Raw genomic sequence first — 15,649 nt, 5'->3', positions numbered from 1 at the left:
AGTAAGCCAACTAATTATAACCTGTCATGGTCAAATTTATTAGACTTGGGAACTCCTTTGACTATGTCCATTATCCCGTGGAATAATTATTCCAAACAATACATTTGGCTAATGCTTATCTATACATTCTGATGATACCAATCAGAGTTCTCTATCCCTAGGAATAAAAGTAAAAGTTATTTTTCATCACTGTTGCTATGCTATGAAGTAATGGTAAGGAATATTCTGCTGTTGTATATTCAAGCAAAAAGTCAGTAAGATTTACTATGTGAGATATTATTCATAAGAATCGAGTATAAACTCCTGAGTTCATTCTGTAACGGAGAACTCCTACAAATTTCCTGTTTATATTTTAGCTGTTCCAACAAAAAAAAGAATATGTTATCTTGAAAATAAATTGCTTATACATTTCCACTTAAACCATGTGCACAGGTCAAATTTATTTTTTATTTATTTTTTTTGTGTGAGGAAGATCAGCCCTGAGCTAACATCCGTGCTAATCCTCCTCTTTTTTTTTTTTTTGGCTGAGGAAGACCGGCTCTGAGCTAACATCTATTGCCAATCCTCCTCCTTTTTTTCCCCAGGGCCCCAGTAGATAGTTGTATGTCACAGTTGCACATCCTTCTAGTTGCTGTATGTGGTACGCGGCCTCAGCATGGCCAGAGAAGCTGTGCGTCGGTGCGTGCCCGGGATCCGAACCCGGGCCGCCAGTAGCAGAGCGCGCGCACTTAACCGCTAAGCCACCAGGCCGGCCCTACACAGGTCAAATTTAAACTATCTCTCATAGTAGATTCTATCCCAGATCAATCTAATAAAATATAACATATATGCATGTGGGTCTTTCTGTATGAACACAGGAAAAATGTGCTTAAATAGTTAAAAAAAAAAGACTTCTTTACCCGACTCCATGAGGATATTATACAAAAAAACTTTTAAAAAACATATTTACACAAACAAAAATAAACCTATAATATGGTAAAGTTAAACCATGTTCACTACCAATTTTTCAGACTCCAAATTTAAAAATAACCATGTCAAGAAAATGTTTAATACTAAATGGAACACAAGGAATATAGCTTACTGGTTGATAAGTAAAATTACTTTATCATAATATTGCTAGTGGAATAAAATCAACACACGTAACTTGTACATGCAAGGTAAATACAGCCTAATGAAAACAGATGGTTTTTAGCACATTCCTTTACTAGAATGTGGTCACCTGCCACAAAGTACACAAGCTCATGCACAAGATCAAGACTACGTACAGCTGAGATCACAATGTCATGCATATAACAACAGCGTGCTAGATCATCGTACCACAAACTGTGCAGACGCTCTCCCCCACCCCATGAGCCACTGCCAGCAGTTGCTGTGGAGTTTGGTTACCCATATCCGTGACATGAACGATGTCCTTTGGAGAATCTTGTTCCCTGTGGCTGTAAGTATTCTTATTTTTATAATATTTTAATGATGTTTGCTATCAAAATGTTAAGTACAGAACTAGAAATTACAGAAAAGTAGACTTTTTACAATACTGAACAATTACATACATCTCATCTCAGTTACTTACAATAAATACCAGTTACATTTAAACATATCATCAAAACTAATTTACTTCTCAGCTTAAATGAACTGAAAATAACACATCTGATGACAGTGCTCCAGTGAGGAGGAAAAAAAACAAACAAACTCCAAAAAGTACTCCTGATTTCTAGCACTCAAAAAACTTGGCAAGAGTCATTCAAAGACCTGGTTAAAGTATGACTCATACGGATAAGTTTTCTACAAAAACATCTTTTAGGATAACTCTTTCAATTATATGATTACAATTTTGAAGTCTTAACCTGGATAAAGAACCAAATTGACATTGATTATTTATATTGGTCAATAAAAGAAAATTTAGAATATAGTCATTAAAATACTTCCCCTCATTTCTCTGCACCTACAAGTGTATTTCAATGTCCTTCGTTGTCTATTTATGCACCTAAGTGCATTCTGGTAAAGATAAAATTCTATTTTGCTATTAAGCAACACATGCTAAGTTACTGATGTTCATAAAAACACAGAATTAGAATTCTGGAACCGCAAGTCACTTTGAATGGTTCAGCTCTATGCCTCTTGGCAGCACTATGTGTCCCTTTCAGAATGGTGAATTCAACACTTCTGGAATGCTCCAGGATATCCTTCAATCAGGCCAGGGAGTGATGAAAAAGAAAATACAGCCAACTCTCAATAACAATGGGAGGTAGGATGGATAAGTAAAATCTGAAGATCTAAAAATCTTATTTTAATTAATAACTTCAATCCCCTCTCTTAGCAAACGTAGGGTTTAAATTTTTTTAATTTTTTGTCAGATAAAAAGAGGACTTGAATTTTACCTCTTTTCTCTGCCCCCCCTCCAAACACTCTAGAGGAGGTATAACAAGAACTCAGTAGTCTGATATATGTAGCTGCAAAGATGGCAACATATTTTGACATCTAACTATTCCAATTTAGATATTTAAAACTGTATCATATTCTAGTATATTAGGGCCTTGCTATATTTTCATATTTGCATAAAAAGGATGGCTTTATAATTTGTTTAAAACATTGATACTCCTTTAGCAAGGAATGACCACTTACCATAATCAGTATCAGCAGTAAAATCCAACTTTTCTGACTTTGTCATTCTACATACAACTCAGTACTTACCAAGTTACATTTTTCTTAGAATGTAACATTTGCAAGTGATATAAATTGAAGATAGCAGTTTTACTCAACATCAGCATAATTCATAACCAGGGTCAGTATGCCTTGATAAACTGGCGTAATAAGACTGGGGCTTGCAACGCCTGCCTTTCCTGATTCCTATGTATCTAGAGTAAAACACTGTACTACTCTGCCTCAGTTCCTTTCCAGTAATGATCATTCAATTAACTCAAGAGACTAATGCAAAATATACATCTTATTATAGAGTTTGTCATATGAACTGTTTTAATTAGCAACAAGTAATATCCAATTCTAATAAACAACAATAATGGAGTCTCTGAAACCATGCCATTCTTCAAATACATAGGTGTAGCAGAATCTCTTGTACAGAGCAGGTATGCATAGTGCAAGATCAAAACGTGACATGTTTACTGTTGCTACATATTTAGAAGGAAGAGAACTTGCGTTTGACCAAAAATAAAGTAAAAACAAGAGTATTTTATGATAAAAGGCATCAGAAAAAATTTGCAATAAAGGGACAAGTTACAAAACCTAAATTTATGATAGTCTATCCATTTATTTGCCTTCTAAAGAATGATTGTTAGAGTCTAAAAATCAATATTATATTGATTTCAAACATATAATTTGAACTTTAACTTATAAATCATTCTATTTTTGTTAAAAATATCAGTCTTCTATTTATTGAAAGTAAAAGCTCTTGAAACAATGGTGAAAGGAGAGAAAAAATATTTTAACTTAAATATTTATACCAGGCTTTATAATATATATACTTTGTTATATTTGTGGGGCTAAGACTTCACTGATAAAGTGTGTTTATCAGTAAACCTTTGCCATGGTGTTATACTTTATTTTTTATTCATATACAAGAAAAATTTAACAAGGAAAGAAATCATATATAACAAGCAAAAATCAATTTAATTTAAAAAATGTGTCATTTATAAAAGCACTATTTCTGTTTAATAGTCAAATATTTTGCATGGGAGAAACATTTCTCTAATTACAACATAGCAAAAGTCAAGATATTTTAAAAACTATTTGACTGCATGACTTAAACAGTCCTTAATACCTCTACAACAAATGAAAAAAGTTGGCTTTTGAAAATTAAATAAATTAAATGCCAGTTAAATTTTCCCACAGAAAATAATCCACCCAGAAGTAGTAGTTCTAAGTGCTGTACAATTTCCATTCAATTTTTAAGAATAAATCTAGTTGATATTTAAACATTTCTGAAAATCTTAACCTTTCCAGGATATGGAATGAGAATGGGGGGACAAAAATCAGTGAAAGAACTGTCTTCACATTTTGATCATTTTTATATATTACAATAAAAAAATTAAATAACTAATACAAAATGATTCAATTTTATAACAGAATCTATAAGCAGTTGCTAGAGCAACATGGAATCAGATTGTTAAAGGCATTATTTAAAGACAACATTTTGATGTGTTGCAAACGAACAATGTCCTTTGTGATTATCTCTAGCTTCATTATGGAATAGAAACAATAAAACAGGAAGAAAAAGCTACAGATAAAATTTCATGAACGTATTTTGTGCTCTCCACTTATGATGTAGCAATACTCAATCAGGTCCAGTAGAGGACTGAACATATGTCATGGAAGCTGCCATACAAAGTGAGCAGGTAGAAAGACTTAGAATAGGACACAGTAAGGTAAAGAGAAATGACAATGTCATATAGCATTAACTTCAATTACTGGGCTTCCCAGTGATTGAAAAGGTACATTCAATTACTTGTTACTTTACTTGCAAATTTATATATTGGAAAGCTGCAGCAAGATAGTAATAAAGTTTAACTGTTACAAATACTCAAGTTCTTCACTCACCTCATCTGGATTGGCATTAAAGGTGAGGCTGCCTTCATCCAGCTGCATATACAATTTTCTAAAAGAAAATCCTAGAGGTAGGTTCTTATTATATATGGAACAGTGACCCCAAGTGGATTTACACAACCTGTAAAAGTAAGATAAAATCAGATACGAAAACATTACTATATTTAATTTCCTAAGCTAAACATGTATACACATGATAAAAACATTAACATGAAATGATATAAAATTGGATTTTATAATTCTAAAGTTTTAAAATCTTTAATTCTGTACTTGTTTTTTATTTGTTTACTAGAGTATGATAGACAAATGCCTTCAACTTAGCAATTCTGATAGTACTAAATAAAATGTGAGTTACAAAGACTAATAATATTCACGAGTACTTTATTGTTTGTGACCTGGAGTGGATTCTGACTCCCAGTGACCCTGTGTAGAACAGAGTGGAACCTGCCCCATCTTCTCATCTTCTCGCACTATACTAGACAATACTCCGCTGCTATTCATACGGTTTTCATGGCTACTATCTGAAGTTAAATATAAACTATTAATAACAATAGTAAAGATAGCTAACATTTACCGAGTGCTTACTAGATGCCAGGCACTATTTAAAGCATTTTAATAGTATTAGCTTGCTTAACTTTTACAACAATCCTATGATGTTGGTACTACAGATAAAGAAACAGACATGATAAAAAAGTTGCTCAGGGTGGCACAGCTAATTTGCGTAGAGGCAGGATTTGAACCTAAACAGTAAGTCACTATGTGTTCTACTGCGAAATAAAACTGAATGGGGGAGAAAAGATTGTTGGGCAGGGGGAGAACTTTGTTTTTTTAACAACACATATATTAACAACAGGCAAACTAAACATAGAAATCGTTTGTAATTCTATAACTTCAATACATACATCAAAAGCTGTGATGTTAAGCTTAGCTGTTTTAAAGATAATTATTTCAAAACACTGGTTCTTTACAATCACAGAGATACATGATTGTTCAAAAATTCTTTAAAACCTAAAACAGTTCATATCTCAAAACGCTATTTCTACAGATTGGGATAGTTGTTTCCAACTCTGTACAGAGGTATTAGCTATTGGTCATTATTTGAAAATGAAAGTTTTATCTTGCTACAATGCCTAGAAATTCCAGATATATACCACAGATCATTAAATATAAGTGCATTACTCTAGAGACGTGGAGAATACTGAAATCGTATTTTGATAACTTTTAATGATTCTTCATCTAAAAATTATCTGATTTTTGTGTGTGTTCAAAAACACTACTTGTCGTGACAAACAGTAAAATAGTTTCACTTTCTGATATTCATTATTGATTTTTGGCTCAAACTTCCTGCTTTTCACTCACACACACATGAATAGGAAAACAAGAAAAAGTTACTGTCTCAGCCTATAACATCAAAACTTGTGAGGACAGTGGATAACATATCTAATTTAATATGAGAATATCTTCTTAATAGTTAATTTATATCCTTGCATTATTTTTACCAACCAAATGAAATCACTGATTCTAAAACAGTAAGTTTAGTAACTTGTTCAGAAAATTATCAATATTTTAGCAGCCTCTTTAATCGAGTCCCATAGCTTTTGACTTTTATTACTAAGCTATGTGAAAGCAACAGAACTTCTCAACATTAATAAGTATTCAACACATTCAGAGTTAAAATAAAAACTAAGCCAGCCTTTAATTTAAAATGCTAGAAGCAATTTATTACTAAGAAAAAAAAATCCAAGCATCATAAAAATAGGCATAATTGTGTGGTAAATAATAAAAGAAGCATTTCTTTCAGAAATGAACAATCCAGATTTAAATCCCAAATGAAGAATACATTCTGATTGAGTTCAGATCAGCTTAGAAATAAATTTTTTTTTCAAAGTTCAAATATAAGATCACAAATTAAGTTTGCTGGGAATACTAAAATGTAGAAAAGAGATTATAAATAAAGAACGAGGGCCAGCCCCGTGGCTTAGCGGTTAAGTGCGCTCGCTCTGCTGCCGGCGGCCCGGGTTCAGATCCCGGGCGCGCACCGAGGAACTGCTTCTCCGGCCATGCTCAGGCCGTGTCCCACATACAGCAACTAGAAGGATGTGCAGCTATGACATACAACTATCTACTGGGGCTTTGGGGGAAAAAAATAAATAAATAAAAAAATTAATAAAATAAAATAAAATAAAAAGAACGAGTCAGTTTTGAAGTATTTTTAGTTCTTCTTATATTAAATGATTAAAAAATTAATAACTAACTTATTTTAAACACTACTGTAGAATTTCCTCTCACTTCCATAGTACCTTCATTATAACAAGACAATGAAAAAATAACAAGATGATACTTATGATTTTTATCTATTAGAGATTGAGACATGAACTATATAATTAATACTTAATTCTGTAGATCAGGAAGCCTGGGTTAGGAATGTCATTGCTGGAAATACATTTTTACTAAAGTTTGGCTATTTAGATAATTCATTAATTCTCTTAATTAGATTTTCCTTTAGAAACTATTTAAAGTCTCAAAAAGACTTTTGTTTCTAGATATGTTTTATACTGTTAGGGAGACCCATTTTAAAATAACAAGATTTAAATAAACTTTAGTAAAGAATGCTGGAAAACCCAAGATCCAATGATTCGTCTATGTTTGGTAACATTTTTATGACTCGAGTACATGTTTCTATTTAAGGAATAAATCAGGTTCCATAAAAGAGATTCTATTCCAACAAACGTTCTTAGATTTATAGCTTAAATTTAAACCTGGTATAATAGCTGCCAAAATTTCTATAATCTACTTTCACTTCAGCAAGTAGATTATCTCCTTGCTTTCTAAAACTTGCCTACTTCATTGATGAAATGGTGGTTAGAAAAAATAAAAAGTAGATGAAATATTCACCAATAAAAGATTATGCTAACAAGCACCTCTGATTAAAATATATATATATACACAAATTAGTAAATACACACACACATACTCCATTTGTAACCAATGAAAACAATAAGATTTGGGGAATATTTAGGGAATAATGATTTTTAAGTATGCCTATTCTTCATATGGGAAGCAGAAACTACACTAGAGATGTGAACACTCTAAATTTTGGATTATAAATTCTCACTTAACTTCTGTTTTTAGAATAAACTGACACACCTTGATTGGTAAAGGCATTATTTTCTTTTATACTTCCTTCTTTTCCCACTATCAAATTTGACTGTGATGATAACTGTATCTTTCTCTCTCTTGGTTTTAATAAAGACCAACTTAAAATACAAGTCCAGGATAAAAAGAAATACTTCATAACATATATATCTATTATAAAAAGAACATTTAAGCATGATTATATTTAGAGATATCGGAATTAAACACGGTGGGTTGAACTTACCCTTGCCAGAGAAGCTCATCATTTGCGAGGTCCTGCCAAACACATGAAGCTAAGCAGAGGTCAGTTGCATTCAGGTAGGACAAGATGGTAAAGCTTAGCTCGGGGGGCAACATTTCCAAATTAATGAATCCTTCCTGTTCTTTAGATTTCCTTGCCTTCAAAAGATGATATATATCAATGCCTCCGGGGACCTGTTTACGATGACTGGTAGGAATGTTGCTGGCAGCCATCCTCCTGCTCTGCTCTCTGCTGAGGTAGCCTTGCTCACTATAGCCTTCCTGCTGTAGCTGCTGGTTTCTGGCCACTCTCCACAGCCCCTGACCCATCTGCAAGCCTGGGAGGAAGCCAGAACGTAGTAAGAAGGTTACATTCAAAAAGTAACTCACCTTTCTCTGTGGTACAATGACTGTGACATGAAGCATTCATTTATCAGAATTAACATTCCTCATTAAAGCATATTAAAAGGAGTAGTGTATTACAAAGAATACTTGGAACATGATACGTACAAAACTTGGACAGAAAGGTTTCAGAAATATTGGGTTTTATCATCACCTTATTCCAGTTTGCTAACGACTTTTAAAGTCCATAGGTGACATAATCTTTTTTCACATGGTAAGATTTAAAAGTTACTGATGTCCTAAAGACTCTTACAAATTATAATTCTGTGGACTTATGGGCCAGTATTAAATACAGCTCTGATCAGAGCACAGAACTTTAGTTAAAAGGCCTCTAGACCCTGCTTTCTATCACAACTCAGGCTAAACTAAGCTAGCTCCTTTAACCAAACTCCCAGATGCATAACAGCTGTGAAACAGGCTTTTCGTTTAATTCTTGCCAGTCTACACTTAAGTTGTAGACTGTAATAAAATGTAACATAGGCCCTGAAGTCTAATTCAGAAACCTTATAAATTAGACACCTAGAACTCCATGATAAATAGCTCAGTAATGACTATTTGGTTTTGTTGTTGCTTTAAATAAAAATTATAATTTAGACTAATTTTCCAGTTCTCCTCCATACAGCCCTGTGGATTCTGCAGAGGTACCTGGGAAAAGGCAGGAGGGTGTACTCCAGTCTCTTCCTCCTCCATCTGACCTCCAACCAGAGCAGCTCTACATTATCTGTTACAAATATTGGACTTCCTCGTATACAAATATTTAGAAAACTACTGACCTAGACTTCCTATTTGATCTTGGCTTTAAAATAACTTTTCCTGGGCAAATAAATTCATTGAGAAAAATGAAATCATGAAGAGCTTTTAACTAACACAAATAATTACTTTCATGATCTCTTTTCCAAATAAAATAGTCTTGTTTTATAAACCCAGGTTGACTACTATTATGTGTGTGTATTTCAAAAATTGGGGGAAAAACTGATTTTTGTATAAAATCATTAAATTTCATAGCATGATGTAACCTTAAAATATGGTTTTGTTTTAATTAGCTGTTTACAATAAGGACTAGCAAAAAACAAAAAACAAACCCACTGGTGACCAGAAATTTTGAAAATTATGAGGAATAATTTGAAAACTGAGTAGAATTTCAAAGAGTGTCAAAGATACTATTTTTTTAAATATTTAAAAAGGCATGATCCACACGTACCTTTACTGAGTTATTGGCTATTATTTGAATAATGAGTACTATAAGAGGTCACTTATTGATCAAAACAGAAAAAACAGTCCCTGATAATTTTTCACTCTTCTTCCTCACCGTGAACTGCTTGGAAACTCAGCAGCTTAAGCCATAAAGGGATGGGGGTACAAAGAGAAGGAATAAATCAACGACTTTTAAATGTGGGGAAATTTGTTTTTGCAAAGAAACCACAAAGATAACCTTTCCTCCCTATATCACATACCATAATAACGGTAGCAGTTCCTAAATTAGTGTTAGTTAAGCTACAATAATTAAATTCTTATTTTTAATATAGAATATTAAGAGAAAAGACAACCCACAGACTGAGAGAAAATCTTTGCAATACTCATCTGATGAAGGACTGGTATCCAAAATATACAAAGAACTCTTAAAACTGAAGAATAAGAAAATAAATAACCCACTTTAAATTCTCAAAAAACCTCAAAGATGCCTCACCAAAAAAGATATGCAGATAGCAAATAAGCATATGAAAAGATGCTCAATATCACATGTTATTAGGTAATCACAAATCAAAACAACGAGATAATATTACACATCTATTAAAATGATTGAAATCCAAAACACTGACAACACCAAATGCTGGCAAGGATATAGGAACGCAAAATGATACAGTCACTTTGGAAGACAGTTTAGCAATTTCTTACAAAACTAAACATGCTTTTACCATATGATCCAGCATTCGTGCTCCTTGGTATTTACCCAAATAAGGTGAAAACTTATGTCCACACAAAAACCTGCCCATGAATGTTTATAGCAGCTTTAGTCATAATTACCAAAACTTGTAAGTAACCAAGATGGCCATCAGCAGGTGAATGGATAAAGTGTGCTACATCCATACAATTCAATATTTAGCGCTAAAAAGAAATGAGCTATCAAGCCCTGAAAAGACCTGGAGGAAACTTAAATGCATACTACTAAGTGAAAGAAGCCAATCTGAAAATGCTACATAATATATGATTCCAATTATATGACATTCTGCAAAGGTAAAACTACAGAGAGAATAAAAATGATTAACAGAAAAAATACATAACATCAACAAAAATTTGTAAGGAGTTTTAAGTTTGCTTACTGTTTAAATATGCCATGTCATATTACAAGATAAGTACAATTTAATTTTGACACAAATTTAACATTTTAAGACTTAGAATCATAAAGAAAGGTATTTTATTTTCACCATGGCAATTTCTCTGAAAATATCACACTGTTTGCTAAACTCATCTAGTATACCTGTTGTCATTTTAGATAATTACATTTATTCCTGTCTTTTGTTTTTGCATCACTAAAGGTAAATAATCAAACATGGTAACTATGATGTTTGAAGTCTCAAGATTTAAGGCATTTAATATCAATTTCTGTGTATTCTCCCTACAGCATGTTTCTAGTGGCATAGTTACCAAGCTATTGTTACTCTCAGGGATGTTGCTAGGGAACACAGAATCAGGGTGATTTCCCCAGGCTCTGGACTTTAATGGGGATACTTAAATTAAGCATCGGATAATCTGATTCAGAAACCATCCGGCAGGTAGAAAGAGGTAAAGCCAGCCACTGGTTCTTGGAAACAAAACAAAACAAAACTTGATAAGGAGGGTGGAGGTTTGAGACCCACGTACACATGATTCAGACAAAGAAAACTGCAATTTTCATTCTCCTACCCCTAAATAGTACTGCAAATTGCCCTTTTGGAACATCCTTCTCTCTTTAAAGCAGTTCTTGATACTGGGCAAGAACACAGTACGATAAACTACTTGAGGAAGATAATATCATAATATAATAATATTATATATCATATATTAATATCATATAATAATAATATGATAAGTTTACCCTTTGGAGAACGGAAAGGGGTCCATAGTGTTCCATCCCCACTCACAATCTTCCTTAGGGTAACAGGGATGTGGAATGTGGGTGGAATTGTCAGGAAAGTGATAAAACTCTCAATAGGACATGATAGCCATTGCAGAAATTGTGAAGCAAGTCATGGAGGGAGCATAGTGTTGTAGACTCTGAAGTCGAACAGACTTGAGTTTAAATCCTGACTCCACTCGTTATTACTTACAGGACCTTGGGGAATTTACTTGACTATTCTAAGCTTTAGTTTCTTCACATGTAATGTGATAATTTGCATATTATATAATAATAATACCTATAGATCAAAAGCTTGTTGTATTAAATGAGATAATGCATACCAAGTTCATTCCACAACTAATAATCAACAAAATGTTAGGTATTACTTTGTTTTGACAAAATCATATTGTCATAAAATGAAAATGATGAGCACTTTGGTAATAACGATACTTCAATCCTCCTGATGTTCTGCCTGACAAATAAATTCATTTGTTCACGTTGATGTGTGCACAACTTTGTAGGGCTTGTACACACAATTCTTCATCTCTTTTAGTCTTTTGATACTTCAGCCATGGTTATTTTTTTCCTCATAGACGCACTTCTTTTATATCGTTGACCAAACCAAAATAAAACACCCCAAACCTAAAATCAAAAAGTCTACATTACGTTCCAGAAAAAAATTTCAAAGCTCAGCATGCCTTAGAACAGTGCCCATAGTAATGGCATGTAATTGGTCCTTGTGTTATCATTAGTAATCTATCAACTTCTGGCTCTAAAAGAGATACAAAATATGATACAGTTTCTTGCTGGGTTCTTGCATGATTTCAAATTCTTGAAAACAGGAGTTTGGCCTGAATCAATCAAAACTTGATTTCAAAGTACAAAAGCTTCAGATTTGTCAGGGCCGGCCCCATGGCGTAGCGGTTAAGTACGCGCGCTCCGCTGCTGGCAGCCCGGGTTCGGATCCCGGGCATGCACTGATGCACCGCTTGTGAAGCCATGCTGTGGCGGCATCCCATAGAAAGTGGAGGAAGATAGGCACAGATGTTAGCCCGGGGCCAATCTTCCTCAGCAAAAAGAGGAGGATTGGCATGGATGTTAGCTCAGGGCTAATCTTCCTCGCAAAAAAAAAAAAAAAACCTTCAGATTTGTCTTAAGGTTTTAATAAAATCTTGGTATAAAGATTTTCAACATTGAAACATAGCATTACAATACATATAGTACTTTGTCGTTTGTGCCAATTATTCAGTCAAAAAAATTAAGCTGCACTGTGGAATCACTGAATATGCAGTTTCAAATTGAAAAAAATTAAAGACAGAAGTTTTTGTATTTGAAATAGTTTTGGTATAAATATAACTTTCGTGATGAAACTATTGCTGATAATTTATTTGTTCACTCACAACAGGGTGAGGAAAATAGATATTTATTTCTTGGAAATAATATTTACTCTTCTAAAAGCATAATTAGTATATTTCATGTACAAATAAAAGAAGTAATTCATGGCAGTTATGTTCTATAAAGTCACTGCAAACACTGAATTAGCGAATACTGAACCACTGCTCCTAGGAGAAACCCAGGCCAAGCTCCTTGAGCCTCTGGCCACAACGTTTTTGCCTTCTGATCAATACATAATCTTGTTTTATGTGTGTATCTATTTAAAGACACCTTATTTAATATACATTGTTGATTCGTTAACATCAGACTCATCAGTCCTGATGGAAGCTTACCTAAAACAGGTATTTTCTCTGTAAAGCCCCATCACAGCCTTCTTGCACTCAGGAACACTAGACAGCACTGCAGCACTAAGCTTGGGGCCATTTTAAACAAAGAAATCAGCAACACAGAAGTACAAAAATGTGAAAAATGTGGCACTAAATAGACCATGAAAAGGACACTTGTTTATAATATGAGAGCTAAAACAAGAAGGCAGAGCACTGCCTTGTTCAACCTGAGCTGGGAATGTGTGCCTCACAGACAATAGTTTTCACAGCTCTGCACATGTCTGAGAATGACAGGGAAAGTGCCATGAGTATTGATTTGGGGGATAAAATAAATAAATTTTAGTGAGTAGGTGAATTCACAAATACAAAGTCTACAAATAATAAGGATCGAATGTAAATGAATATTATTCAAGATGTCCCAAGCCTTTTCTTCCAAATTTGAATTTATTTTGTTTAAAGTTTCTTTACCATGTTCAGGGGATTTATAAAATCCTTTCTAAGGAGCTTCAAAATGAAACCAAAGATATTTTCTCTTGGTCTCCAAAAGTAGAAACAGTACTTCATTATTTATCATCTGACAGAAATAAACAAAAATTGCATAATTACTTGGGTTAAGAGGAGAAATTACGCTAAGAAAAAATTCTCTAGAAGATTTCAAAGTTGACATTCTTCCTTTTAGAGGAGAAAAAAAATTATGGGGAGAAAAATCAAGGCAAGTAGGAGACTATATTTTCTTATTTTTCAGAATGGTAATAAAATTGATACTTATAAACAAAGATTTAGATACTATTTAGTAAGTTTAAATTTATACTTTACAGAGAATGATTAACAAAAAATAAAATAAATCTTAGAACTCCTTTTTAAATTGGATGAAGTATCAAATGAAGCAATGGCCAAACAGCCAAATGAATATTGTTCAAGAATTTCTGTTTTCCCGGAATTATTCAAATATGGCTATCAATTTAATTAATTTCGATCATTTTAGTGTAGCAGTCAAATAATGCTCCCTGTGTCTCAGAGCTACTACATACTGTATTTGTTTAAGGGCCAGATATTCATGTTCAATTCTGCACTACCTGAAATGCATTTATGTAGATGAGTACATGTACATGCAAATATCTCATGTGGACAGGAGACTCATAAGCCTGGCACTAACGGCTACTGAACGGAGCAGCTTTGAACACTCAGCGGTACTGTGGATAAATATGTCACATCGACTGAGAGTGAGACAGCTATTTTATTAATTTAATCTCATGTATAAGAATTTCATATTTTGGTGTTTATTATCATATCTTACATTTCAAAGTTAACTTTCTGTTCCTAAAGTCCTACACTGCCATGGCACTGTAGCTGGGATGACATAAACAGAAATTAACATAACTTTAGGAAGATTTCAGCACTTTTCAAAAATAAAGTCTTTGAAAAATATTTACCAAGAAGAGTGCATTAAGCTTCTTGCTTAACTAAAGGTCCATTTATGGAGCAAATAGCTACTATCACCTCTAAATGATCTGTTGTACCCTACCTGACAACATTTTAGGCATGTTACATCTATGGTTATTATGCACATATGGTGTTTTTCCCTCCAAAAAAGCTCTTTTGGTATTACATAGCTTAATTTTAGCCAGCCCTGGTGCTCTAGTGATTAAGATTCGGGGCTCTCACCGCCGAGGCCCAGGGTTCATTTCCCAGTCAGGGAATAACACCACCGTCTGTCGGTTGTCATACTGTGGCAGTTGTGTGTTGCCATGATGCTGAAAGCTATGCCACTGTATTTCAAATACCAGCAGGGTCACCCACAGTGGACAGGTTTCAGCAGAGCTTCCAGACTAAGACAGATAGGAAGAAGGCCCTGGCCACCCAATTCCGAAAAAATTGGCCATGAAAACCCTATGAATAGCAGTGGAACATTGTCTGATATAGTGCTAGAAGGTGAGAGGATGGTGCAAAAAGACCAGGCAGGGTTCCAATCTGCTGTACAAAGGGTCACTAGGAGTCAGAATCGAATCAACAGTATTAACAACAAACTTAATTTTAATATTCTAAACTCTAAAATTATTTCAACTCATGCTAAAATGGTTTTAGGAATAGTTTTTAAGCCAGGACCAGAATAAATGTAATGGTAGGAAACCATCTCATTAACATGATTTGTGACTTATAAGATATCAATTGGACAGTAGATAGAAGAAAGAATGTTCTAACTCACTTTTGAAAAAAATCTTTTATGGTCAAATCTTGGCTTCTTGTTAAAGATAATAAGATTGAGCACATACATTTTTCACCTTTCCCTCCTATTAAAATGAGAGAAAAGGAATAAAAAAGGTAGAAACTAAACCTAAAAGAGAAGGAAAATAAGATGTTGAGTGGACATGAGATTTCAACAGATTTCTGTAACATTAAAGTAGGAGGAGTGGTTACTAACGAAGCCATGAAGAGGAAGGAGGAGGACAGTCTGGAATGGTTCAGGAAGAGAAGCAAAAGCTTGTCTACCTTGCAG

At 33.7% G+C, this 15,649-nt stretch overlaps 1 protein-coding gene across 3 annotated transcripts in view; it reads right to left on the bottom strand.

The window, feature by feature from the left end:
* Positions 1 to 15,649, bottom strand: part of FBXO8 (F-box protein 8) — a 47,110-nt gene that overhangs the window by 18,096 nt on the left and 13,365 nt on the right. For all 3 annotated transcript variants that reach the window (XM_004433498.2, XM_087437419.1, XM_087437418.1), the window contains 2 exons: positions 7,937 to 8,270; positions 4,552 to 4,678 (listed from right to left, as the gene is read on the bottom strand). In XM_004433498.2, coding sequence (XP_004433555.1) covers positions 4,552 to 4,678; positions 7,937 to 8,262 — 453 coding nt within the window. In that variant the 5' untranslated portion in view covers positions 8,263 to 8,270. The remainder of the gene's footprint in view (positions 1 to 4,551; positions 4,679 to 7,936; positions 8,271 to 15,649) is intronic.

This window comes from Ceratotherium simum, chromosome 12 (genome assembly GCF_057802395.1).
Source record: "Ceratotherium simum simum isolate JZ-2026a chromosome 12, ASM5780239v1, whole genome shotgun sequence".
Taxonomy (NCBI): Eukaryota; Metazoa; Chordata; class Mammalia; order Perissodactyla; family Rhinocerotidae; genus Ceratotherium; species Ceratotherium simum.
Note: the sequence above shows the minus strand (reverse complement) of the source record. Positions and strands in the feature narration are given on the sequence as shown.